General features: G+C 59.9%; 3 protein-coding genes and 1 long non-coding RNA gene across 9 annotated transcripts in view; 2 read left to right on the forward strand and 2 right to left on the reverse strand.

Moving 5' to 3' along the window:
* The window catches only part of ATP11C (ATPase phospholipid transporting 11C), a 59,322-nt gene extending 54,415 nt beyond the window's left edge, over positions 1–4,907 (reverse strand). For all 4 annotated transcript variants that reach the window (XM_039722529.1, XM_039722532.1, XM_039722533.1 and 1 more), the window contains exon 1: positions 4,698–4,907. In XM_039722529.1, coding sequence (XP_039578463.1) covers positions 4,698–4,730 — 33 coding nt within the window. In that variant the 5' untranslated portion in view covers positions 4,731–4,907. The remainder of the gene's footprint in view (positions 1–4,697) is intronic.
* Positions 4,908–7,284: 2,377 nt separating this feature from the next.
* On the reverse strand, positions 7,285–13,036 carry ARL13A (ADP ribosylation factor like GTPase 13A). The gene is made up of 9 exons (XM_039722603.1): positions 11,816–13,036; positions 10,666–10,736; positions 10,125–10,365; positions 9,736–9,841; positions 9,222–9,340; positions 9,046–9,139; positions 8,781–8,964; positions 8,365–8,466; positions 7,285–8,103 (listed from the first exon to the last, which is right to left on the reverse strand). The coding sequence occupies exons 1-9, from the start codon at positions 12,001–12,003 to the stop codon at positions 8,027–8,029; spliced, it is 1,182 nt and encodes a 393-aa protein (XP_039578537.1). The 5' UTR covers positions 12,004–13,036; the 3' UTR covers positions 7,285–8,026.
* Positions 13,037–13,830: 794 nt separating this feature from the next.
* Positions 13,831–18,298, forward strand: LOC120508711. 3 transcript variants are annotated; one of them, XR_005629051.1, is made up of 4 exons: positions 13,831–14,210; positions 14,417–14,675; positions 16,038–16,236; positions 17,515–18,298. It is a non-coding gene; the product is annotated as an uncharacterized LOC120508711 (long non-coding RNA). The 3 variants fall into 3 exon arrangements; XR_005629052.1 differs by lacking the exon at positions 17,515–18,298 and adding an exon at positions 16,697–17,116; XR_005629050.1 differs by lacking the exon at positions 17,515–18,298 and having other exon boundaries at positions 13,837–14,210; positions 16,038–16,327.
* A 1,599-nt stretch (positions 18,299–19,897) lies between these two features.
* On the forward strand, positions 19,898–25,645 carry XKRX (XK related X-linked). The gene is made up of 3 exons (XM_039722587.1): positions 19,898–20,178; positions 22,614–22,873; positions 24,309–25,645. Exons 1-3 carry the CDS (start codon positions 20,147–20,149, stop codon positions 25,052–25,054), a joined length of 1,038 nt encoding a protein of 345 aa, XP_039578521.1. The 5' UTR covers positions 19,898–20,146; the 3' UTR covers positions 25,055–25,645.
* Positions 25,646–25,659: the final 14 nt, after the last annotated feature.

Raw genomic sequence — 25,659 nt, forward strand, 5'->3', positions numbered from 1 at the left:
AGAGATGCTGCAGCCCTTCGAGCACGCCCGTGCCTGCTCTGAACTGGCTCACAGTGCCCGTGGCACTGCAGGCGGGGATCTCGGGGCGGGATGAGGGGCAGAGCCCCTGCCTCACCTGCTGCTGCAGGCACGCTTGGCTGTCGGGGCTGCAAGCACAGCCCTGCCCCGCTGCTGCAGGCACCCGCTCACGGTCACCATGCTCAGCACAAACAGCCCTTGGGGCAGTTTCCCAAGGCAGGACTGCCCCAGGAGCTGCTCAGAGTCTCTGGGTACCTGTTCCCAGCAGAAGCTCTTCCTGCCATGCGTGCCTCAGCCAGGCCAGCCTGTTCCCAGGGCAGCTTTGCAGCCTCAGCCCAGCACTCCCTGGTGCCTGCAGCGTTCCTGCAGCACCCTGGGCACACACCCCCTTCCCCGGCTGGGACAGCAAGGGGAGAGGCAAAACTCACCCGAAATGCTTCCTCCAGGGAGCTTCTCCCTGGTCCAGCAGGCACAGAGCGTGAGAACTTTAATGTAAACCACCAAAACTGAAAAAGACGAGATGTGACCTAACAAAAGCTGCATGTTTTCGTTATGTTTTCAACACCAAATTGAAAAAGACAGCATGTAACCTAATGAAACCTACATGGTTTTGTTACGTTTTCAACACCAAGTTGAAAAAGACCTCATGGACCCTAACAAAATCTACATGTTTGTTATGTTTTCTACATCAAGTTGAAAAAGACAAGATGTAACCTAACAAAAGCTACATGTTTTTATTATGTTTTCAACCTCATTATTGGCTAGCAATAAACCAGCCTTTTCTGGAGCAATGCCCTCTGCATCGGGGCAGGGAGTTCTCCTGGTGCTGTCCCTTGCTGCCAGCCCCAAGCCCCTCCAGGAGCTGGCAGGTTCCTCACCCCAGTGCCAGGTGCCACTGCCATCCCAGCAGCTTGCACTGCTCCCGTTTCAAAGCCAGCCCTTCCTGGAAACTGAGCAGAACTCACCTTGTGGCACCACAGCAGGGCCTGGAGAGCAGCTGGCAGCTTCCAGGGGCCCGGAAAACACAGATTTTCCACTTTGCATTTTTAAGTGAAAATAGCATCGCTGATTTGAGTAAGGCTAAACCCAGTCACGCTTGCTGTGCACCAGCACCCACTGTCTGGCAGTTTCACACTGTGTGACACATCCAGCCTGCCCCAGCACCAAAACAGGAGTCAGGGGCTGGGCAGGCAGGAGCTGGGGGTTTCTGACCCCACTTCTCCCACGGCAGGCAGCAGATGGGCGAGTGAAGACTCCATCCCTGCATCCCCCGGGCAGCCCTCCCACTGCTCCCTGTGCAGCTGTGCTTTACTCACCTTTCCACACAAAGGCCTCACCACAACAGAGGAAACCAGAAAACAATGCCAGCCACTTGAAAATAATGAATGGCAATTGTTAAACATCTTTCTGTAATGCCTAACCTGTTTGGCTGCAGAGTTCCCTCCCCCGCACAGCAACAGAGCACTGGAGTGAGACCAACGCCACCCTGCAGCTTTTGCCTTGCTTTTTGGGTACTTTCCTGCTGTTTTTCTAGGCTGTTTGTGTTGGCTAGAAGAGGGAGCTGTTGTTCTCGGACACTTTTGCTGTTGCAGGGCTCTGTGGTGGGTGCTGTGCAGAGCAGCCATGCCCAGTGAACCAGCAGCCTTCGGGGTTTGACCCCTGCGTGGTCCCAAAGGCCAAGGCAATCTGGCTTGCCTGGCCCACAGGAAAACAGCTCTATTCTCTCCTCAATATATTGCTACAGGTACAGTTGCTCCTTACCTGAGCTAACTGATCAGGAGAGTTCATCTCACCAGCAGAAGAACCCATGCAGCTGCACTTGTCCTTACAACTCCTGTGCCATACAAATTGCAGCCCTTACCCAGTTTAGTTTGAAATTATGATGTCTTAATTTTTGTTAAATTTGCTGGGATTAGAGGCAAAATGCAAGGCTTGGACTGTGATACAGAATTAACATTAGATAATTAGCTTTAATGCTCTGGCACCAGGGACAGAGACCCTTTTCCAGGGAGCTCCTGGATGAAATAAGTCCAAGCACAGCTGGGAAGAGCCACAGGTGAGTGTCTGCTGTTCCAAATGCAGCCTCACACAGCATCCTTAAATCCCCTCACCGAATCGTTTTCCCGTCCCTGTTTTGGCTGCTCGCGGCGATGGGGTTCCTGCGTTCGGTCCCTGGCAGGTGCCCCAGCAGGCGGGTCCGGGCTGCCCTCCGGCACACACACTAACCCTCACGCGTTCTGGGCTTGTTTCCTTTAAATATTTATTTTCCAGTGTTCTTTGCTTCTTCTGCCACCGTGCGGCCGGCTGGAGGACAAGGCGCTGCCTGTAACACAAGCAATGGGCTTTGCGCGTCTCCAAATACCGTGTGGATTTTTACAGTATCCCATGTCGCATGAAGTCGATGGAGAGACACGAATTCCCATCGAGTCCTTCCCACCGCCGGACGGGTGCTACAGGTTTGTCTGCAGAGTCGCTCCAGCTCGAGGGAGGTCTCGTTAATCCAAGCGTGTAGGCTGGCAGCTCGTTTACTGCCCGGGCATGACCTGCCCATTGCCTGGCTGCTAGCAGCAGCCGGGAGAAGCTCTCGCTGCTCAGGGCCACCCTGTCCCCTGACAGCCGTCCCAGGGCCGTCTCCAGCTGGGACAGCGAGTGCATGCTCAGGGCTGCTCAGTCCTGGAGAGAGGCAGGGCTCTGCCGTGAGCCACAGGTACAGCTCAGCCTGCCAGGCGCTCAGGGGATGCCGAGGAAAGCTGACCCCATTTGTTCCCTTCACTTCTCCTGAATGGGACAAATCCTTCAGTGATTTGTGAAAGAGGTTTTATAAGAAATGAGAGCATTTTTGCCACAGATTCCAGCTGAGAATTCTTGTCTGTGCACACCTGAGACTCCCAAACCTGCCCTGCCAGCACGGGGTGAGCAGAGACACAGGACCAGGAGCTCACTGTCTGAAAGCGGCCAAAGCCACCCAGATTCTGTATCTGCTGGAGTCCTACCCCAGGACTCACTGTCTGAAAGCAGCCAGAGCCACCCAAATTCTGCTGGAGTCCTACCCCAGGAGCTCACTGTCTGAAAGCGGCCAAAGCCACCCAGATTCAGTATCTGCTGGAGTCCTACCCCATGTCCTGTAGCTGCTGGCCCCTCTGGCAGTGCCCACTGCCCCTTAGCAGGGCAGGCTGCCAGCTCCATGCTCCCCTCATCCCCATCTGCCCAAAAAACCAGGATTCCGTGGGAATGGCCAGCAGGGCTGGAGTGTTCGTGGGTGCCCCAGGGGGATTGCATCACTCTGCAAGCACCCGGGAGGGAGGGAGGCAGGGAATGCCTGCAGAGGGGTGTGCAGGCAGCCCTGCCTCCAGAGCTCCCCTGCAGCCCATCCCATCCCACTCCCCCAGCAGCACCTGGCCAGCACAGCAGGGCCTGGCCAGCAGTGTGTGATGGGCACACCACTCAGCACCCCCTGCAATCTATGGACACAAGCCTGGCCCAAAAAAATAAACATGGAAAAACCCCACAAAGTCACCCCAAACCTCTCCTACAGCTGCACTGTGCGTGGCAGGTGGGTGCAAGGTCCAGTAAAATGAGAGTTTGGGTAGCAAGAAAGATTTGTGCCAGCAGGGCAGATATTCAGGCTACAGTCTTGCTAAACTCAGCTGCACTGAAAGGTAAGTGCAGTTTAAGGTGAAAATTCTATCACAGATGAAGCCTGAGCTCTGATTACTGCAGCTGACTTCCAAATGAAAAGTTTTGGTTAATAAATTGGCTCTTGGTCCCACATCCAGAGATATCCTGTGGCAGAAGCCTGATTAATACACTGAGTCTTTCTCAAGAGGCACTTGGTCCTTATAGTGTGAAATAACCTGTTCAAATGTGCAGCAACTTACAGAATGACAATTTATGAAAGAAAATACCCATTTGAGTTAATAAAATCCCCCTTTCTAAAAAGAAGGCTTTTTTCTTTTTCAGAGGGGGAAAACCCAGCAAATATATTTGGTACCTGATGTGACAAATCTACACACCTCAGACTCCAGCACATTTCCTGATGTCCAAAGACAAACATAACCACTAAATTAATTTGATTATATCCTTCTTCCTTCTGCCAGCAACAAAGTCTCCAACAAGACTCATGCTCATTTAACCTAGAAGGGGAAAGTTTTCAGTTTCTCATTTTCCAGTCCTTTGTCTTCTCCCTCCTTACAAAGCATTAACAGCCTCCTTCATGACCATCAAAAGGGGCTTAGGGAGTTACTCTCAATAATTCCAGCCTTGTTTTTTCAGCACACATGACAGCAAGCACTCCAGGTCTAATTTTTAGTTTATAACAGATTTATAACAGATAACAAACCATCCAAAAGAAACTCTGGGCATGGCTGCTCCTTCTCATTATTCAGCATACTGAGAGCTGCCTTGAATCACATATATTGCAATATTTTGAATGATCTCTGAAAATCATCTGGACCCTGGTGGGCTCAACTGAAAAAAGCTGAGCCACTTCCCAACACTCACTTTTTCAGCTGGGAAACTTGCACAAGAGCATCTGGCACCCAGCCCACCCAAGTTAGTCAGAGGGTAGAACCTGCAAGCAGGAGAAAGTGTACATAGCAACCAGCTTCTCAAGTACAAAAACCACCCACCCCAGGCTTTTATCAACCTAACACCCATTCCAAGGTTTAAAATCCACTCACCTTCTTTACACATGTTTGTTTAAGCCTGTACATGCTAGAAGCAGCTTTCAGACAGCAGTGCAGCCCAGGTCAGACCCACAGCTAGCAGTGCCTCCCACGGCACAGCAAAGCCAAGGAGCAGGGGCTGCTCACCTTCCCCACAGCCACTGCTCTGCTGGGCTAACAGATCTATCTTCATTAACTTTTATACCTTTTTCACAAAGCAGAGAGGGGAGAGCTCCATGCAAAAGCCCCACACCACCCCAAAGGCCAGGCTCTGTACCCTCCCCTTTCTCTGGCTGTTTATATGCCCCAGGACAGCTGATGGGGTTTACAGATGGGTTGGTGGGGAATGAGAGTCACCTGCAGGCACCCCACAAGATGTGATCCATTCCATTTGCCTTTCCAAACACCCGTTAACCTGGATCACTTGCAATTAATTCCATTTACTGCCCTAAATCAGTGTTCAAATTGCAGTGTCTGAGATGCTCTCAAAAACCACTTGCTGGCTCCTTCTTCTATAAATTTGATTAGTGAAGAACAAAGGACTGCTCTGTTTTTAACACAGCACAAACCTCTGTCTCTTATCGAAGTTCCTGTCCTTTGTCAGGCCTGGTTGCTGATGGGTTTGCCACCCCACAGTCCCTGATGTGTGGAGCATCCCAGGAGAAGGCTGCCCTGCCCTGCCCCTCGGAGCATGGGGCTGATTCCCAAAGGGTGTCTCCATCAGAATCCTGGAAATGATTATGAAATCCACAACGGTTCCCACTCCCCTGGAACTGTAAAGTACCTGGGAAACCCACACAGTTTGGTTTTATTGAGACAACACAGCAGTGGTTGTAGAGCAGCAGAGGCGCCTGGACTCTCAACAAGAGCTGGCCATGGGAACCTCCTGCCCTGCCCGTGTGTGTGGGGCAAATCAAGGGCTCTCAGAGGAGACTTCAGAGTCAGCATCACCCCCCGTCCTCTTCTGGTGGGAGAATAAAGTGAAGTTGCTGGCTAAGCCCAGCCAGCGGGCAGAAGGTGGAATTGAATGACATTGGAGAATGCACAGCAGGGCCATGGTGGAGCCAGAGGGGCTGACAGCCTGGACCCATCTTCCAGGCTCTCTGCTGGCCTTGTGCTGCCTGGAAGGACTGGTGGTGTGCTGTGCCCAGGGGGGCTTGGCAGTGTTTAAACAAAAGAGCAGTAGTCTCACTAAACTTCAGCACACACGTTTAAATCCTGAGAGTGATAACAGCCACCAGAAAACAATCCCACTGTGCAAAGCAACCTTGGTATGAGGAGGTGGGAGGTGTATTCCCACAGGCACCTGCCGAAACATCTCTTCAGCTTCTCCTGGCAGCACACTAACAGCCACGAACTTCGGCAGAGCTCAGCCAGGTGCAGACTCCCTCCCTGCCTCCACCTCTGGTTCTCTCCACCCTTCAGGCTCAGAAGGACCCAGGCTGTGGAGAGAGCTGCTGCTGACCTTGCAGGCAGACGTGGGTCTGGGAGAGAGCAGCACCAAGAGCTGCAGAAATGCAGAGCTCACACAGCACTGTACAACAATGCAGCCACGGCCCAGGCTGAGGCACCACGACCGTGCTGCTGGGAGCAGGCACAATATTTTGCCTACCCTGACACTCCTGAGTCAGCTGCTCTGTGAACGGCAAAGGAAGGAAATGCTAGATAACATCCAAGTGCTGAAATGCAAAGCAGGGCTGTGTCACCCAGCTGGCTCCCTGCAGAAAGCTGTTGATGTGCACAAGAGACAGAAAGTGTGTCTCTGCAGAGCAGCTGCACGTTTGGAGCCCAGCATTTTCCAACAAACCCAAATTCATGGGAGGGTACCCCTCACCACCATCTCATTTTGGTCCCCACGTTCCCCTGTACCCACAGCACCCACATCCCAGGGAACTCCACCAGACTGGGACAAGGGTTACAGAAAGTGCTGTATTTACAGGGATATGAACTTCTGCTGCTGCTATTTACAGTTTATTCACAAATAATCCTTGGAGTCCCCAGCAGCTGAATACAGCAGAGTTAGTCAGAGCTTTATGGCAGGCTGGCAAGGCAGAGCAGCCAGTTTCTCTTCTTTTCCCTTCCAGCCCTGCCAAGGGAAGGGCGTCAGTGATCTGCCTTGCCCGGGCTGCAGAGGCAGTGCCCGTTCATTAGTGCCACGGGAGCAGAGTTAATGAGTGCCACGGGAGCAGAGGTGACCAACGCACACTCCAGGCTCCAGCTCTGCTTTCCACAGGTGACAGGAGAAACCACCCAGGCCTGGACTCCAGCTGAAGTGTTCCCAGGGCTGGGGCAGCTCTGCCAGCCAGGCACCCCCAGAGCCCGCTGGCACGGCCCTGGCACACACGGTGTGTCACAGGAGTGCTGCTGCTGCCCTGGCACACACGGAGTGACACTCACAGAGTGACATGGGCTGGGCTGGGATGGGTGTGCTGCTGCCCTGGCACACACGGAGTGACATGGGCTGGGCTGGGACACATGTTCTGCTGCCCTGGCACACACGGAGTGACACAGGGGTGCTGCTGCTGCCCTGGCACACACGGTGTGTCACAGGCTCAGCTCGGGCAGGTGTGCTGCTGCCCTGGCACACATGGTGTGACACAGTTTGGGCTGGGACACATGTTCTGCTGCCCTGGCACACACAGTGTGTCACAGGCTCAGCTCGGGCGGGTGTGCTGCTGCTGCTCCTGTCTCACGGCAGGGACCACCCGGGGCAGCAGGGGGCCAGGCTGCCGGCGACAGTGACCCTCCTGGAAGGATGGCAGGGTCAGGAGGAACGCTCCAGGGGATGGAGCCTCCGCCACCAGCTGCCTTTGAGCTGAAATGTTCACTGACGGGTGGCACAAGCACAGCATCACCTTCCTCCGGTGTGTGAAGCGGGTCCTGACAGCCCTGCCAGATGTGGAGCTCCTCTGCAGAGCACCTGGGGCTGCCCTCCCTCCTTCCCCGGCAGGGAACGAGGCCGTGCCAGGCAGCAGCAGGGAGTGCCGGGCCGAGTCAGCTTTCCCGGGGCACAGGTCAGCTCAAGAGACAAGCTGTCCCCCTGGGGCTTGCTCGATCTTCCTCTCCTCCACAGACAATCCGGGTTTACACGGAGTTTTCCACGGAATACTAACAGGGGGCGGCAAGTTCCCTTTTCACTGGGGTTTGCAGCCCGGCTGCCAGAGAGGCTGCCAGCCTTACAAAGGGACTCTTGGCTCGCCCCTGTGGATCCTTGGCTCGCCCCTGGATCCCTGGCTTTCCAGCCGCGCAGGGACAGAGATGCTGTTTATCCCCGGGACCATTTCCCAGCTCTGCCGGAGCCAGCGGCCCGCCGCCGCTGCAGCCTGGCTCCTGCGGGACCCTGCTCAGGGGGCGATGGCCGACGGCTGCTTCCTCTGCTCCTGCCTCATCCTCAGAGCCAGCATCGCCCGGCGGTACAGATCTGGGGACACGGAGCACTCGGGCACTGGCTGGGGCCGGCTGCAGGGCCCAGCTGGCAGCCGTGCTGGGCGAGGGCTGCAAGGACAGCCCAGCTCCAGCTGCATGCCAGCCCACGGCAGAGGCAGCAGCTCCTGCCTGCACAGCAGCCCCAGCAGCACCTGCCTGTGCCCCCATGGCCGAGTGTCCCTGCCCAGCTCACAGCCCGCTGCCAGCAGCCAGACCCCTGATGCTGTCAGCAAAATCTGTCCTGAGAAATACCAACCAAAGGTGCTTGAGACCTCCTCACGCTGCTGCTCCAGAGAAGGTTCCCGGGACTTGATTTTATTCTTGATTTTCTTCTTTTTTTTCTTTTTCATACCCTGTGCTGAATGGAGAAACACAAAATTTCAGGCACCACACCCCTGAGCAAGGGTGCCTTTGTCACCAAACCAGCTGAGGACTGGGTGGCAGGTGTGCAGGCCTCCACTGCTGCCATGCACCGTGCCCTGTGGAGATGCCCAGATGTGTCTCCCTTCCCCCCTGGGTTCCTGTGCTGGCTCTGCACTCGGCTGACCTGCAAGCAGAGCTGCTGGAGGTGGCGGGCACCAGTGCCCCAATGTTTGGTCACAGTGCCAGGCCTGGCCGCCTCCCTGTGGGGTGGCTCTGGGGGTCCTGCAGAGCTGGACTGTCCCCTCTCACCTGGCAGGGGGATGGCCGTCCCGATGGCTGTGGGCTCCTCCTGCCCGACCCTGTTGGGGAGCAGCAGCCCCCCCGCAGCCCCTACTCCCGGCTCCTCCGCTGGGCTCGGCTGCCCCAAGCCCTTCTTCTTCACCTTCACCTTCACCTTCCTCTTCCTCCTCCTGGGGCCCTTGGCGCTCTCCTCCTGGGCAGGGAAGGGGCATGAGGAGGGGGCGGCAGGGCCCCTGTGCGGCCGGTCCCGGCCCGGGGTGCCCCTCTCACTGACCAGGGGCAGGAGGCGGCCGGCGGGGCGCAGCGCCCGGGGCTCCCCGTCCTTCCCCGCGCCCTCCCGAGCATCTCCCCCGGGGGACGGCCGGTCCCTGCGGGAGGGAGCACAGCGGGGTGAGGGCGAGCGCGGGGGCAGCGAGGGGACGGGGACCCGCTCGGGAGCCCCGCACCCACCTGCGGGCGGCCCTCGGGGCGGCGTCCGGCGGGGCCGGGGCGGCGGCGGCGCGGAGCAGCCAGCGCAGCCCCTGCACGGTGGCGCGGGCCGGGGACACCCGCCCGGCCACACAGGGCTCCTGCGGACCCGCGGGGCACCGGGTCAGCGCGGGAGCCCCGGGGCGGGAGAGGGACGGGGGAGGGAGAGGGAGAGGGAGAGGGAGAGGGAGAGGGAACGGGAGAGGGAACGGGGGAGGGAACGGGGGAGGGAGAGGGAGCGGGAGAGGGAGAGGGAGAGGGAGAGGGAACGGGAGAGGGAGCGGGAACAGGAACGAGAGTGGGAGAGAGGAACGGGAACGGGAGCGGGAACGAGGGACGGGGAACGGGAGAGGGAGAGGGAACGGGAAATGAGGAACGGGAGAGGGACCGGGACCGGGAGCGGGGAGCAGGAACGGGAGCGGGAGCGGGAGAAGAAACGGGAACGGGAGAGGGAACGGGACCGGGAGCGGGGAGCGGGGAGCCGGCCGGCACTCACGACGCGGCACGGAGAGCGGTTCTCGTTGACCAGGCGCTCCAGGCTCAGCCGCTCGATCAGCTCGCAGGGCAGCAGCGCGGCCGCCGTGTCCTGCTTGTTGGCCAGCCTGGGGCCCAGAGGAGCGGCCGTCACCGCCAGCGCGGCCCCCGTGCCTCGCCAGGGCGGCTGTGTGCTTTAAACCCGCCTGGCTGAGGCTGGGTGAAGCATTGCCCCAGCCTCGCCCGGCACCGCAGCCCCCTCCTCACCTCCTCCCCACGGGTGCTCCGATCCCCCAAGCCCTGCTGGGGTCATGTCCCCGCACCCCCGAAGCTCCCGGGGCACCCTCATCCCCGCCGCAGGGTCCCACTCCGCCCCTCACCCCCAACTCTCATTTTGCATCCCGATCTTACAGCAAGAGCGGCTTCCCGGACACATCAGGATGGCTCAGCACGCGGCTCAGGACCTTGCGGGCCTCCTCCATGCGTGCCAGGTCCCCGGAGTCCAGCACGAAGAGCAGCCCGTGTGCCCGGCTGCAGTGGCCGCGCCAGGCGCGCTGTGCCCCGCGCAGCTCCAGCAGCGTCACCTCCAGGCTGTCCACCCGCAGGCGGCTCTGGCCGGGCTGCGCCGCGGGCAGCACCTCCCCGGCCAGCGCTGCGTGCGGGAGAGCGCGGGGAGCTGCCAGGGGAGCATCGCCTGCCCCTCCTGCCCCTGCCCCTCCTGCCCCTGCCCCTGCCCCTGCCCGGGCTCGGCCGTGCCCTGCGCCCTCCGCCCCTCCTACCCCTGCCCCTCCTGCCCCTGCCCCTCCTGCCCCTGCCCCTGCCCCTGCCCGGGCTCGGCCGTGCCCTGCGCCCTCCCCGGGGCTGCCCTGGGCTCGGCAGCCTCGCTCCTTGGGCTGCAGGGGACACGGGGCTGCTGCCGTTCGCCGGGGCTGCCCCGGGCCCTGCTGCTCACCTCTCTCCATGTCCGCGATCACGGAGGTTTTCCCTGCGTTGTCCAGCCCCATGACGAGGAGGGTCACCTTCCTGGGGAGGGACAAGAGCAGGGGAGCACCCCAGGAACGGCTGTGCTCCCTGGGGAGCAGCGACCACCATGGCCCCAGGCAAAGGAGCCTGCCCACGGCACTGCATTTCAGCCAGGACAGAGCAGGACAGTGACACAGGCTCTGTCTCACTGGGGACAAATGACACAGGGGCAGGACAGTGACACAGGCTCTGCCTGAGCTGGGGACAAACGACACAGAGGCAGGACAGTGACACAGACTCTGTCTGAGCTGGGGACAAGTGCAGGGACAATCCCTGGTGCAGGGGACAGGCACGGGTGCCTGGAGCCACCCCAACGCCATGGGACAGCCACGCTGCAGAGCCTCCAAGGTGCTTCCTGAGCAAGGATTTATTTTCAAAGCAAATAGGATTAAGAAATTACATGCACAGGCCAGCACGATTCTTCTTTACATGCAGTCAACGATTATACATTCCTTGCAGTAAAATTTGAGTATACACAGGTAGGGAAAGTTGCAAGGATGATTTCATGATCTTCTGCCTGGACTCAGGTGTTTTTCCTGTTGCTGAACAGTCCTGGCCACTCTCCAGCAACGTGATCCACCAGTCACACAGGCAACACTTTCTCTGCCACTACAGTTATCTGCAATACCATTTTCTTCCCTAAACACACAGACCAGGCTGCATGGCAGTGCAGGTGGCACAGCCCCACCTCCAGAATTACAGCAGGTAAGGTAAGCTGTCCTCTCTGGAGCGAGAGGACCATAAACCCCCTTGCAGTGCTGTCCCAGGGAATTATCCTGCATGTCCTGACACATGCAAACAAGGCGGGTGTTCCAGTGCACCCTCCCCAGCTTTCCTGGGGAGCTGCTGACCCTGCAGGGCTGAAATCCCCGTGGCACCATCCCTGCCCAGCCTGTGTCCCTGCCTGCCAGCCCTGCCCGCTGCAGGGCAGCGAGGACCCCCGTGTGCCCTGCTCAGCAGTCTGGGGACAGCTCCTGCCACGGGCCCTGCCTTTCCCTGCACCACGCTGGTGACACTCCTAAACACACAGGTAAATGTTGGCACCCCTGGGAGCCCCGGGGGTGGGCACAGGCACCTACCTGGTGGGCTCCTGTATGGCCTGCAGCCACGACCAGCAGTGGGAGAAGAGGTGGAACATGGTCTGCAGCCCTGTGCACAGGGGTGGCCTCTGAAGCGAGCAGCCCAGCACAGTGTCCCCGTGCTTCAGCCCAGCATGTCCCTGTGCTGCAGCCTCCTGCCCGGGCTGTCTCTTCACGGCAGGGACCATCTCATCCCCGGTGCCCTGTCCCACAGCACGGCACCGCTGCCTTCTGTCTGGTGTGCATCAGCCAAGCCTGGAGAAAAATCCATCCTGGGCAGTACCCCATGGGCACAGTGCTGCTCCCAGTGCCCCTCACATCAGGGCTGCCACTCAGCCTCTCACCTGCTCCTCCCTGCACAGCCTCTGCTCACACGCCCTCTGCGTAGCAGCCGCTTAAACCTAATCTGGATTTCAATTACTTCCTCCTGCAGGCTCCCTAATCCCGCTGGGTCAGCCCAGGCTGTGCTGGGGCTGCTGCCACGCTGGGGGCACGGCACTGACCCTGCAGCCCACTGCAGCCTGCTGTCCCCGTGGCTGCTGGACGTGCCTTGTGCTGGGGAACCATGAGTTAGGGGCTCCTCTAAGGAGCAGCATCTCTGCCTTCCCCCTGCCTGATCCCTGAGCTGTTTCCCTGCAGCCCCTGCAAGGAGCACACCCCTCACGTGTGCACAGCTCTGCTGCCCACCCAGGGTCCCCCCGAGCCGGGCTGGGGGCATCACTGCTCCCTGCTTGTGTTTTGTGCCCCAGCAGGGCACTGAGTGGCAGCAGGCCCCGTGCTCCTGGAAACAGCACCAGCCCCAGCAGGAGCCTGCCTGGCAGCAGGGAATGGGAGACCCTCAGACCACAGGGCAGAGAGTGGAGGAAGAAAAGCACCAGCTCCTCGATCTTCAGCTCTGAAGCTCTTATCTTGCTTCTCAGGTTTCGTGCTTCTTTTCCCAGCCAGAGCTGCCCTCCCTGGCTCGCTGCCACTGATGTGTGTGAAGTCACACAGGGATGTCTGAGCTGCAGGAGCCCTGGGTGGGGGAAGTGGAGTCCAGAGGGACAAAGATCCTCCAAAAGCCATGCCCAGGAGCAAGCAGGGAGCCTGCAGCCTCACATCAGTCTGTGCTAAACCACCCAGCACCAGCAGCACCACCTCGACCTGCTGAGCACCAGCCATGAGTGCTGAGACACTGCCCTGGCCTCAGGGCTGCAAGCCCAGGACAGGCATGGCCCCAGACCCTTCCCTTCTCCCCAGCCCCTTGTCCCCAGTCCCTTCTCCCCATCCCCAGCCCCTTCTCCCCAGCCCCAGCCCCTTCTCCCCATCCCCAGTCCCTTCTCCCCATCCCCAGCCCTTCTCCCCATTCCCTTCTCCCCATCCCCAGCCCCTTCTCCCCATCCCCAGCCCTTCTCCCCAGCCCCAGACACTGCTGGGAGCTCAGCACCTGTCCCGGGCGAGGGAGGTGCCCCAGTTCCATGCCACGGGCACGCAGCCATGCGTGGTTAATGGTTTCTCCCCATCCCCAGCCCCTCCCCCCCAGCCCCAGCCCTTCTCCCTAGCCCCATCCCCTTCTCCCCATCCCCAGCCCCTCTCCCCAGCCCCAGCCCTTCTCCCCAGCCCCAGATACTGCTGGGAGCTCAGCACCTGTCCCGGGCGAGGGAGGTGCCCCAGTTCCATGCCACGGGCACGCAGCCATGCGTGGTTAATGGTTGATGAAGTTGCTGTTCTGATACCACAGCCAGATGCCATGTTTGGGGTGACTGGTCACCCCGGTGCTGCTGATGGCGGGGCAGTGGCAGCACCTCCCTGTCCCATCCTGGTGGCCTTTCCTGGGCTGTGTGTGCCTGTGCCAGCAGCCTGCAGGGAGCAGTGACCAGGGCAGGTTCACACAGAACTGGGGCTGTGGTTTTTCAGGGTTTTTTTTGTTTTGTTTTGTTTTTTTTTTTGTTTTTGTTTTTTTTTTTTCAGAATTAGCTGTATGAGGGCTGAAATTATTCGCTCCAACTGTCAGCTCTTCCCTCTGTGTGTAGGGGTGGCACTGCCAGGGGCCAGCCCCGCAGGGACAGGAGAGTGCTGTACCATGAGTACAGGTGCTATAAATAGGGAAGAGCCATGTGTCAGGCAGCAGCTCAGCTTCCTGAGGGGCAGCAGGATCTGATTTCCCCCGGCACCAATGGATTTCCAGACATCTGAACACTTGGGGCGCCACTGCTTTCAAAACAAGTGTCCAAAATCCCTGGTCAGACCGGAGCTGAGGACAGGGAAACCCCCAGGAGCCGGAGGCAGCTCCAGCTCACACCTCCCGATGCACACACCGGGATCGACAGCCAGGAAAACCTCAAAATCCACCCAGAGCTGCTGAAACCCGCACCCAGCCCCGGGGAAGCGGCACGAGGGCCAAGCCCAGGGGGATGTGAGTTCTGCCGGGCCTGAGCTCAGGTCACGAGTGGGCACTGGCCCTGTGCCCTCGCAGGGGCAGCGGGTCCTGTGCCAGGCTCAGCCACACACCCTCCCCAGGGCCTCCCCAGGCGTGCCAGGGGACCCGCAGCAGCCACCCTCGTTTCCTTGGTGACTGTTGCCAGGTGAGAAACTCCAAGGCAGGATTTGTTATCTCGGCAGATAAATGATGTTCCTCCCCGGGGCTGCGAGCGGAGCGCGCCCGGGCAGGGCGCCGGGCTGGACCCTCTAGTGCTGCCCGTGCCAGCGGGACCCCGAGGCAGGGCAGCGCCCCGAGGGGCTGCCAGGCCCTGGCATCGCTCAGCACGTGCTTTGGGGCTGTTCCTGCGCTGCAGAGCCGCGGGAGAGGCGGCGAGGCGACAGCACAGGCACCGCGGATGGGCGCGGGCTGCCCTGCCCTGCCCTGGCTGCGCTAGACCCCGTGAGTACGGGCACGGGGAGCCCACCCCGCACCCCGGGCTGGCAGCAGAGCTGGGGGACGGCTGGGGACAGGGGCATGGTGGTCTGCAAGGGAGCACAGCGGGCAGGGCGACAGGGAATGCCTGCAGAGCCTTGAGCGGAGCTGGCACCAGAGCCCAGAAAGGCCTGGCAGAAATATTAGCAAGCTGTTCTGCTTTGCTTGGAACCACACCAACCCTGCCCAAAACGGGACCTGTGGTGGGCAAGGGCGCACACAGGCTTGGAGGAGAGACTCGTCTCTCTCTTCCATGTGCCGCATGACAGCGCTCTGAGCTGGCAGGAATGCAAACAGCCACATTGTCCCTTTAAATCCCAGCGCAGCGCTGGCGGCTGACGATAACCCCGGATCACACCAGCTCCCAAATCCCCAGAGCTAATTACAGGCACACGCCCCGCAGCCAGGCTGGGAACACGGGATATTTACAGCCTGTGACACCGAGACCTGTGGGTGAGGAACTGGGGCACCCGGAGGTTCGCTGGCGTGGCACCGGGGACAGAGGATGGTTTGCACCCCACTGCCATGCAAACATTGTGGGCAGCCACTCCCGAGCCCCTCTGGGTAAGGGAGATGGTTTTGCAGAGTGTTCCTTGCTCCCCCTCGCCGGTACCATCCCTCTGTGTCGGGGCAGGAGGCAGGCAGGGAGCTGTTTGCTTTTCACCCAGCTCCTGGCGGGGAGCTCCCAGCCAAAGCACACACAAATTTCGAGGAGAGGCTTGCGCCTGAGCGCTCTGTTTGCTCTGCTCCCTGCCGCAGGACAAGCTGCCTCCTTGGTCCTTGCCCTGTGCCCAGAGCTCTGGGAAGCCCCTGAGACGGCCAAGCCCTCCCAGGCTCCTGCAGTGGTTCTGTTGAGATCATTCTGGAGCTCCTGCTGCTTTCCTGCCTGGGGAGAGGAGAGTGTCTGCTCCTCCTGCCTGCCAGGATGCCCTGGGCACACGCAGGCACAGCCTGGCTGGGTTAGCCCTGTACCAGGGCTGTATACTCTTACAGCAGGGACCAGGGCAGGCAGTTAATTAAAGGTAATTTTAACTCTTCCTGCCTGGTTTAGTGTTACAGCATCACCCACTGCCTGTGCTGGGACTGGAGCCAAGGAGGCAAGACTTCAAAATGTGTAATTATCACAGATCTGTGAGTGCACCCAAAGGTAGCTCTGCTTTCCTGTTAAAGAACTGAAGTGTGGGGCAGCTGACGTGGCCTGTGCTGTGCCTGAGATCCTGGCTCTGGCAGCACTGAGCCCCTGCCCAGGTCCCATGGGCCCAGCACAGCCTGCAGGGAGGTTTGGAGGGGTGAGGTGCTCAGCACAGACACCAGATTCTCTCCCAGCAGGGTCAGAGGAGGCTGGATGAGGAACTGGAGTGGTGAAAGCAGGCGCATGATGGAGAAAATGGAATAAATATTTCCCCAACCAGAAACTATTGCACAGACTGCTGGGGCAGGAGAAACACAGCTGAGTTACTGTGAAAGCAAGGCAAAATCCAAACAGTTTAGGCTGTGGAAACCAGTCATTTGCAAAGCTACTTCCAAAGTAAGTCAAAAATTCCCAGCTCACAGATTCCTGGGAACCTCCCAGCCCTGTCAGCAGGACAGCAGGGCTGCACTGAGGGGACAGAACTGCCCCTTGCCACACATTGCCACACACCCATCCAGCTGGCTGCCCCTTCCCCCAGCACAGGGGTGTTCTGCCGAGCCACACGTGCCTGGGCACAGCTGGGTGCTGCATCCCAGCACGGGCTGTGCCCCTGAGGAGCTCCCAGGCAGCCTGGCCATCCCCCCCAGCCGCTGCCTCCACCTCTGCGTGCAGGGCTATATTTGGGAAGGCAGCAGCGCCCGGCATGTTCCAACCAGCACTGGGAGTGGTGTGTGCTCTGGGTCCTGGAGAGGAGAGCTGGGGCAGCACGCTGGCAGCTCTCCCCGCCTGGGCCCTTTAAGAGTCTGGCTCAGAGCTCCCCGTCTTTCCCAAACAATTTTCTCTTCTCCTTTTACAGGAGCGGAGCCGGCAGGCAGGCATGTGTAAAGCACACAGGGTTATTTTGAGCCTGAGAGCCGGTGAGGAAGCTTGCTCCCAGCCCACAAACAGCCCAGGCTCCCACACACAAACGCCCTGGCACATCCAGGGGGCTGGGAAAGCTGCACTGCAAACCCTGTGCCTTCACACAGTGGGCAGCCACCAGCACCACTGCCCTTTGCCAAAGTGTGCTCTGTGAACACTGGGGTTAAACAAAAAATTATGGAGGCTGGGATTAAGAAATTAATGAAGCTGGGATGCTGTCCAGGGCAGGGCTGGCACTTGTGGAGACAGGAAAATTGACATTTGCACATGGTAGTGAAACTCAGGCTGGTGCCTTGGGCATCCCCAATAATCCTTGTGGGTCCCTTCCAGAATAGGAATCTGTGATTGTGTGATTCTGTGATTCTGTGAATTCTGTGATTCTGTGATTCCATTATTCTGTGAATTCTGTGATTCTGTGATTCTGTGATTCTGTGATTCTGTGATTCTGTGAATTCTGTGAATTCTGTGATTCCATTATTCTGTGATTCTATGATTCTGTGATTCAGTGATTCCATTATTCTGTGATTCTGTGAATTCTGAGATTCTGTGATTCCATTATTCTGTGATTCTGTGAATTCTGTGAATTCTGTGATTCTGTGATTCCATTATTCTGTGAATTATGTGATTTTTTGATTCTGTGATTCTGTGATTCTGTGATTCTGTGAATTCTGTGAATTCTGTGATTCCATGATTCTGTGATTCCATTATTCTGTGATTCTGTGATTCTGTGATTCTGTGATTCTATGATTCCAGATCACTTCACATCCACCAGCCCAGGGGCTGCTCTGCTGCTGGGAGGTTCCCCAGTGAGGGCCAGCCAGCAGCCAGCAGCCGTGCTGCTCCAGAACGCAGCAGTGCAGAGGCCACCCCTCCAGACGTCCCCAGCACGGCCCCGCTGGCCTGTGGCTGCCCTGGCTCAGGCAGTTCCTCTGTGGCAGGGCAGCCCCGGGGTGGCTGTGCAGCCCCAGCTGGGCTGGGCTGCCAGGCAGAGGCGTGGGGCTGGCAGCACAGGGAGTGGCAGCGGGACATGGCTGGTGCTATCTGTGACCCACATCGCTTTATGGGCTGTCTGCTGTTTACAGCGCAGCAGCCAGCTGGGGTCAGGCTGCACAGGTGACTCACAGCTGAGCAGCTCCTGCTGCCCCGTGCTTGGGACTGAAAATGGGATAATAACTGGTGTGGGAACTGCTGTGAGGCTTCGCCTCTCCATTCCTCTCGATGGCTGCCGGGGCTTACGGATACAGGACTGGAATTCTTGCTTGCTTAAACAGTGCTCTTAAGTATTTCATCATGAAGCGGGGGAAGCTGAAATTAAAATATGATGAGTCGAAGCCCAGGCATTGCTCAGCCGAGGGCTTGGTGACCTGCCAGGCTCCTGGGGAATGCTTTTAATTTGGATAAGTGGAAATTGCATCAATGGCACAAGCAGCACGCTGCTCTTGCTGCTCACACAGAGCGTGGGTGCAGCTGGCAGTGCCACAGGATGTGTTGTCTCTGGCTGAGCACCCAGCCAGGCACGGCTGCTCCCGTGCACAGCTCCCACGGCACACTGCTCTTGCTGCTCACACAGAGCCGTGGGTGCCGCTGGCAGTGCCACAGGATGTGTTGTCTCTGGCTGAGCACCCAGCCAGGCACGGCTGCTCCCGTGCACAGCTCCCACCCCGGCTGGCCACCGTCTCCAGTTGGCCTGGACAGCACTGCCTTCACCCTCTGCCCTGCCAGAGGTTTTTTTTGGAGAGGCTGTTTTCCAAAAACAGCTCGAAAGTATGTGGCTGTCATACCAGAGCAGAGTGGTCACACACAGCCCTCCCGTCGCTGCCGGTCAGGCCAGTCCCCGTGAGCTCATGGGGTTTGTGGTTTCCCAAAGCAGCTGTTCAGCTTGGAAGGAACAGCTCTGAGCAGCTGCAGGCACAGGGACTGCTTCTGTGTGGGAACTGCTGCTGGGGGAGGCATGGCCTCCAAAGTCTCAGGCAGTTTTGTTCTCAGCTCTCCTGCTGATAAGCACGATAGCCCTGGTAATGCTTCCAGCCTGGAAATGGGGAAAACTTGTGTGTGTGCTTTGGGGGTTTTGTGCTTTTGGCTGGCGTGGGGCAGCTGAGTGGGCAGCGTGAGCCGGGCACAGCAGGGACCCCCTGGCCACGGGGGTGGGGACAGCCCGGCCAGCCTCGTGTTCCCACCATGGGCAGGTGATCAGGCTGGGACAGGAGGGAGGGGGCTGAGCGCTGGGCTCTGCCAGCGAGCCCACACATCCCAGAGCACTCCTGCTGTAGCACAGGGTCACGGCTGGAGGCAGGAACATCCCAGAAACAGGAGACACATCTCCCGTGTAACTGTTCCCAACTCTCCATGCACACACCAGGCACTCGGGGGACACGAAGGGTGTCCCTGACACAGCCTGCCTTGCAAGAGACCAGAACACTCCCTGCCTGGAGAACACCCTCCCTCCCACATCCCAGGCCATAGGGTGCCATTGCTGGCTCTGCAGCTGGGTCAGGCCGTGCCCCTGAGCTGCTGCTGGGTGCCGGCAGCTCTCTGGCAGCTGCCTGGTTCAGACAAGGCTGGCACCACACTGGCATCCTTCCTGCCCCACAGTGGGACCCCCGTGTCCCTGGGGCTACCTAACAATTCTGCCCTGGAGGGACCCTCCGTGTGCTGCTGGTGTTGGGTGTTGGTCAGGAATTGATTTGGTCTGGACTTGACGGGGGGATGTACTGGGGGCTCCGGAGTCTCAAGGGCACACTCGAGGGGTGGCACGGGGACTGTCCTGCTGTGTCTGGGGAGGGGGAGTCCCCAGGCGGGTGCTGGGGGACTCTGGGCTGTGGGTCCCGGCCGTGCCGGCGCGGTCCCGGTGCGGTCCCGGTGCAATCCCGGCGCTGTCCCGGCGCGGTCCCGGTGCGGTCCCAGTGCGGTCCCGGTGCAGTCCCGGTGCGGTCCCGGTGCAATCCCGGTGCAATTACGGTGCAATCCCAGTGCGGTCCCGGTGCAGTCCCGGTGCGGTCCCGGTGCAATCCCGGTGCAATTCCGGTGCAATCCCGGTGCGGTCCCAGTGCGGTCCCGGCGCTGTCCCGGTGCAATTCCGGTGCAATCCCGGCGCGGTCCCAGTGCGGTCCCGGTGCGGTCCCGGCGCGGTCCCGCGAGCGGGGGCTGCCCGCCCGCCGCCGCCCCGTCGCGGGCCAAGCTGCCGCTCGGCATCGTCTTCTCGACGGCGCTCTTCTGCGGGGAGGGCGCGGCGGCCGCCGTGCTCTGCCTCTCCTACGGCCACTCCGACGACCGCTTCTGGCTGGCGCTCACCGTCTTCTTCGTGCTCTGCCCCTCCGTGCTGGTGCAGCTCACCCTCATCTTCGTGCACCGCGACCTCAGCCGCGACCGCCCGCTCGTCCTGCTCATGCACCTGCTGCAGCTCGGGCCCATCATCAGGTGAGAGTGGCGGGGACCCCGGGCACCCCCGGCACCCCCTGGGTATCTCCCGGCACCCCCGGCACCCCCGGCACCAAAGCGCGGAGCCCGCAGGGGCGCGGGCACCGGTGCGAGCCGGGAGCGGTGCCGGGCAGGACGGGCACGCCGGGACCGGCGCTGCTCCTGCCGGTCCCTCGGCCCCGGCTCTGCTGCTCCCGGCCCGCGGGGACCCCTCGCTCGCCGGGGGTGCCGTGGCTGCTCCTGCTGCCGGAGCCCGCTCCGGGCAGGACGCGGCTCTGGCAGCCTGGGTGTCCCAGCTGCTGGGAAAGCTCTGCCCGGGGCTCGGGAGGCAGCCAGCGATCCACTCAGCCTCCTGGTTTTGCCATCATTTGGCTGTGCCCGTGCTGGGAGCCCAGGGGGATTCCCCGGTGGGTGCTCCAGCGTGAATCCTGACGTGGTGTGGAGCTGGGCCAGGGGAGGGTCAGATTAGATAGCAGGAAAAGGTTTTACAGCCAGAGAGAGGGTGGTGCGGCTCTGAAACAGGCTGCCGGGAAGTGGCCACAGCACCTGGCCCGAGTCACAAACCTTTGGGCACATGGTGGGGTCCTTGGGGTGTCCTGCACAGGGCCGGGAGTGGGACCCGGCGGGGTTATGGACATGGAGAAGAGCTGGCTGCAGGAGGGGGCTGCCAGGGCAGCTGTGGGGCTCGGGGCTGTGCTGGCAAGAGGGCGGTGAGGGGGTGGGTGGGTGTTGCCCAAGCTGATCCCTCATTCCTTGGGAATGCTGCGGTTCCTCCCGGGCTGCCATCACCCGGGCAGCCTGCTCGGTGGGAAGGCACTGCAGGAGCCGTGGCACAGCCACCACCTGCATGGGGCTCCTTGCCATGGCAGCAGCCACGCTTTGGGCTCCTGCTCCACAGGGCTCAGAACCACCGTGGCTGCTCCGTGCTGCCGCTGTCACCGGAGCAGGCAGCGCTCCAGATGTGTCCCCACACCCTGTCTCAGCTTCAGAGCCACCCGGGGGCCTTGCCTCGGGCTGCCAGCCTGTGCTGGCCCACGGCAGTGCTGGGACTCTCACCACACCAAGCCAGGCTGCCTGGGACGGGTGGGTGCTGCCCAGCTGCCTCAGCAGGCTGCTCGGGCTGGAGGTGGAGCCCAGCCTGCTGAGAGGGTCTGGCAGGGCTCTGGGAGCCAGCTGGGACTACCCTTCAAGCTGGGCCTTCGGGATGAAACTGTTTTCCCATTAGAGTTTGCAATGAGCTGTGAGTACTGGCTTGATCTGTCGAGAGAATTTATGCTAAACCCTCCCTCCTCTTGGGTTTGGTACAAGCAGTTTGTGCTGTCCTGATAAGCACTCATGACTAATGGTGTCCTGTTGGTCCCAGAGCCAGCTGGTCCCCAGGCAGCAGCGAGCTGATCCCCTCTGGCCATGCACAGCCACCCCACGGCCCTGTGGAGGGGCTGGGGTCCCCTGTGCTTCAGGCACGGCACAAAGTGCCAGCCCTGCCCACCCTGGGGCCTGCAGACAGGGGCTGCGGAAGCACTGCCTTATCTGCCCGTGCCACACACGGCTTCACCCTGCGCCCTCCTTCCTGCTGTCCCCACCGGGGAGGAAGTGTGGGAGCCTTCTTCTGCTCGGGAGGAGAGATCAAAGAAAGCTCTGATACTCAGCTCTGATACTTCAGAGTTTCTTTCGCCTCTGCTTGGAGGCAGAGGTTTTTGCCAGCTGGGAAAGCAGAACCCAAGGGTGATTAACACCTTCCTGCAGCTGCAGCTCCCAGCAGTCGCTGCTGTGTACCCTGGGTGCTGCACCTCTTCCAGCAGCTGTTTCAGCCCTCGCTGGAGCAGCTGTTGCCCCCCTGCTGTTGAGGTGAACACCCCATGTGTGAGGACACGAGGCTTGACTCCATTTTTCTCAGAAGGCTGATTTATTGTGTTGTATGTTATATTAAAATACTACATTAAAACTATACTAAAAGAACAGCGAGAGAAGAACATCAGAAGGCTACAAAGAACAAGAATAGAATAGAATAGAATAGAATAGAATAGAATAGATAACAAAATCCTGTGACTGCTCACAGCCTTGGCACAGGTGGCTGTGGTTGGTCATCAGTTGAAAACAATCCACATGGACCAGTGGAAGATGCACTCGTTGCATTCCACAGCAGCACACAGTTATTGTTCACATTTCTTTCCTGAGGGTCTCAGCTCCTCAGGACGGGAAACAGCCTAGCAGAGGATTTTTCATAAAATATCATAGCTACACCCTGCTACCCACGACCACCCCGAAAGCTGGAGCAGAGGAGCAGCCACGGGGCATCCCCATGGTGCTGGTGTGCCCACAGCACTGCTGGGCTGCCCTCAGAGCAGCGGGGCTGGGCAGCACCACCCAAGCTGGAGGTGCTGGAGCGGGGCGGCAGGAGGGCTGGCAGGCTGGCAGCTCCTGTGTGCCCACAGGTGCGTGGAGGCCCTGGTGGTGTACTGCTGGTCGGGGAGGGAGGAGGAGCCCTACGTGACCATCACCCGCAAGCGGCGGCTGCGGCAGGGCTACGAGGTGGAGATGGAGCAGGAGGTGGGGCACTCGGAGCGGCGCCTGGCCACGCACCGCAACGCCTTCAAGCGCATGGCCGTCATCCAGGCCTTCCTGGGCTCCACGCCGCAGCTCACCCTGCAGCTCTACATCAGCGTCCTGGAGAAGTACGTCCCTGTTGCCCGAGGTAAGGGCCACGTGCCTCCCCAGGAGCCCCGCCAGGGCACTGTGGCAGCTCCTTGATGGGAATCCAAAAAGCCGCAGTTTCCGCTAGGCTCCCCTAAATGTGGAGCACAGCCCACTTTTGAGATGTTGGGCACTCATCAGCTCTCTGCTTTCCTGCTTGCAGTGGTGCAAAGTGGGAAAGAGCAGGCATGGCTGAGGTGCCAGGCTCTGCTCCCAGCCCTGTGCTCGTATCTGCCCTCCAGAACCAAGCCATCCACCCAGTGCCATGTCTCCTGGGAGGGTCAGGTCCCTGTCCTATCCTGCTCCAGTCTCCATTCATTTTTTCCATCTAGCTGCAGGCTCTGGCTTCCCTCAAGTCCCCCCACTGTATTTATTTCTGCACATTTTCCAGCAGCCAGAGCTCCCAGCCCAGCACTCCCACTCCAAGGCTCCCCTGCTGCTCCCAGGATGTTTATGTGCTCGGGGGTGGATATGCCAGAGCAAACTTTTAACTCCCACTTTGGCACCGCGCTGGGCACGCAGGTGTGCTCCTGCACCATTCCAGTTACAGTGCTGGGTGGAGGAGCTGCCCTCACCCACACACTCTCCCAGCAGTGCTGGGAGCCCAGACCTTGCCATCTGTGCCCACAGCAGCTGCATCAAAAGGGCAGCACAGGAGATGCCCCACAGAAAGCCCCTAATTTGCCACAGCTCTCTGCAAAGGCATTTTGGGGAGCTGCAGATGCACAGGAAGGATGAGTGCCAGTGCTGCTCGAGCAGTAGATGCAGGAAGTAAACACCAAGTGATGTGTTTTGGGTGATTCCCTCGCAGCTGCAGTGCCAGCTCAGCCCTGCAGCTGGCAGCCACCGTGGATGGGACCAGCTGCACTCTGCTGTTTTTCTCCATGGCATTCCTGGCTGTGCTGAATGTGAGCAGCTGCTGGCATTCCTATAAATGACCTTGGCTTTGCAGCCCTGGGATGGGGCTGGCTCTTGGGATGCCTCTGGAGCTACAGTGCAGCTCTTGGCTGGGATGGAGGCAGAGGGGCCCTCGCAGCACTGGCTGTGCCCGGCTTTCCCTTGAGCAGCATCTCCTGCACAGGGCAGGGTGGCTGGGGCATGGTCCAGCCACAGAAATGGTTTGGCAAGGCTTGTGTTTTATTGGTGTAGGGAGAACCTTTGGGTTCTGAGCCTCCTGCTGCCAGCAGCCACCTCATCACGGGGGCTGTCACCACCATCCAGGGGCTGTCACCACCACCCCTGAGCTGTTCTGGCAGTGCTCATGCTGAGCCTTCTGCCGTGAGCCCAGGTGTTTGGCAGCCTGTACCTCTCACCAGGACGGGCACCCCAGGTGTCCCACCCGGAGCTGTCAGCCCACACTTTGCAGCCAGGCAGTGGAGAGGCTGGGCACAGCCCGGTCTCCTCCTGCCTGACTGGGCTGCCGTGTCCCTCTGCAGCCGTCCTCATGGCCGTGTGCCTGGTGTCAGTCACCTACGGGGCGCTCGTCTGCAACATCCTGGCCATCCAGGTCAAGTACGATGACTACAAGGTGCAGCTGCGGCCGCTGGCCTTCCTGTGCATCGTGCTGTGGCGCAGCCTGGAGATCTCCACCCGCATCGCCGTCCTCGTGCTCTTCAGCACCGTCTTCAAGCACTGGATCATCCCCATCGCCCTGGCCAACCTCCTGGTGGTTTTCTTCCTGCCCTGGGTGCAGTTCTGGCGCAGCGGCAGCCGCCTGCCCGACAACATCGAGAAGAACTTCAGCCGCCTGGGCACGGTGGTGGTGCTGTGTGCCTTCACCCTCCTCTACTCCAGCATCAACATGTTCTGCTGGTCGGCCGTGCAGCTGAAGCTGGCCGACCGGGACCTCATCGACAAGTCGCAGAACTGGGGCCGCCTGGCCGTGTACTACGTGGCGCGGCTGGCGGAGAACACGGCCCTCGTCGTCCTCTGGTACTTCTTCAAGACCGACGTCTACGAGAACGTCTGCACCGCGCTGCTGGTGCTGCAGCTGCTCCTGGGCTACTGCCTGGGCATCTACTTCATGCTCCTGTTCTTCCAGTACCTGCACCCCTGCCGCCAGCTCTTCCGGCACAACGTCGCTGACTTCCTGCACTGCGTGTGCTGCCGCCGGCACCCGCCGGGGACCCCGCTGTGCCTCGAGGTGCCCGCGGAGCCCGGCGTGAGGCACAGCATTGTGTGAGCGCCCGGCTCCGCCAGCCAGCCTCGGGCACGGGCACGGGCAGCACAGGGCTGTGCCGCAGCCACAGGATGCTCGTGGCACAGACGAGTGCTGCCTGGTGCTGCGGTGGCAGCAGGTCCCACTGCGTCCCCTCGGGGGCAGGGGGACAGCAGTGTGCTCGCCTGCTCAGGACCACTCCTATGGACATGAAGGAGGGTTGATTGGATTGGACATAAGGAAGTTTTTTGCAGGGAGAGTGGTGAGGGACTGGCACATGTTGCCCGGGGGGATGGTGGATGTCCCGTCCCTGAAAACATTCAAGGCCAGGTTGGATGGGCTCTGAGCAGCCTGGCCTAGTTGAAGATGTCCCTGCCCATCTCTGGAGTGTATCTGGATGGCCTTTAGAGGTCCCTTCCAACCCAAACTATTCTACAATTCTACAATTCTACGGCTCATGGGGTGCCCAGCCAGTTGCCCCTGCCAGCTGGCTGCCACATGGGGCACAGCCCCGGGGGTGCCCCGACACCCCAGCTGCTGCTATGGTGCATACGGTGACCTCGGGCCACGGGTGCCACTGGGACTGTTCTAACAGTAAAGAAACTTTGCTGTGGCTGCGAGTCTGGGTG

Source organism: Passer montanus, unplaced genomic scaffold, assembly GCF_014805655.1.
Source record: "Passer montanus isolate IOZ18808 unplaced genomic scaffold, ASM1480565v1 scaffold49, whole genome shotgun sequence".
NCBI classification, from domain to species: domain Eukaryota; kingdom Metazoa; phylum Chordata; class Aves; order Passeriformes; family Passeridae; genus Passer; species Passer montanus.

What these genes read in the sequence shown, in the direction of transcription:
- ARL13A (XM_039722603.1), bottom strand. Translation starts at nt 12,003, where the DNA reads ATGGTCCCTGCCGTGAAGAGACAGCCCGGGCAGGAGGCTGCAGCACAG. An exon ending in GCCATACAGGAGCCCACCAG is followed by an intron (nt 10,737 to 11,815) that starts GTAGGTGCCTGT and finishes GTCCCTCCCCAG; the next exon opens with GAAGGTGACCCTCCTCGTCA. An exon ending in GGAGGTCTCAAGCACCTTTG is followed by an intron (nt 8,104 to 8,364) that starts GTTGGTATTTCT and finishes CCGTGTCCCCAG; the next exon opens with ATCTGTACCGCCGGGCGATG.
- XKRX (XM_039722587.1), top strand. Translation starts at nt 20,147, where the DNA reads ATGCACCTGCTGCAGCTCGGGCCCATCATCAG. An exon ending in CAGCTCGGGCCCATCATCAG is followed by an intron (nt 20,179 to 22,613) that starts GTGAGAGTGGCG and finishes GTGTGCCCACAG; the next exon opens with GTGCGTGGAGGCCCTGGTGG. An exon ending in GTACGTCCCTGTTGCCCGAG is followed by an intron (nt 22,874 to 24,308) that starts GTAAGGGCCACG and finishes GTCCCTCTGCAG; the next exon opens with CCGTCCTCATGGCCGTGTGC.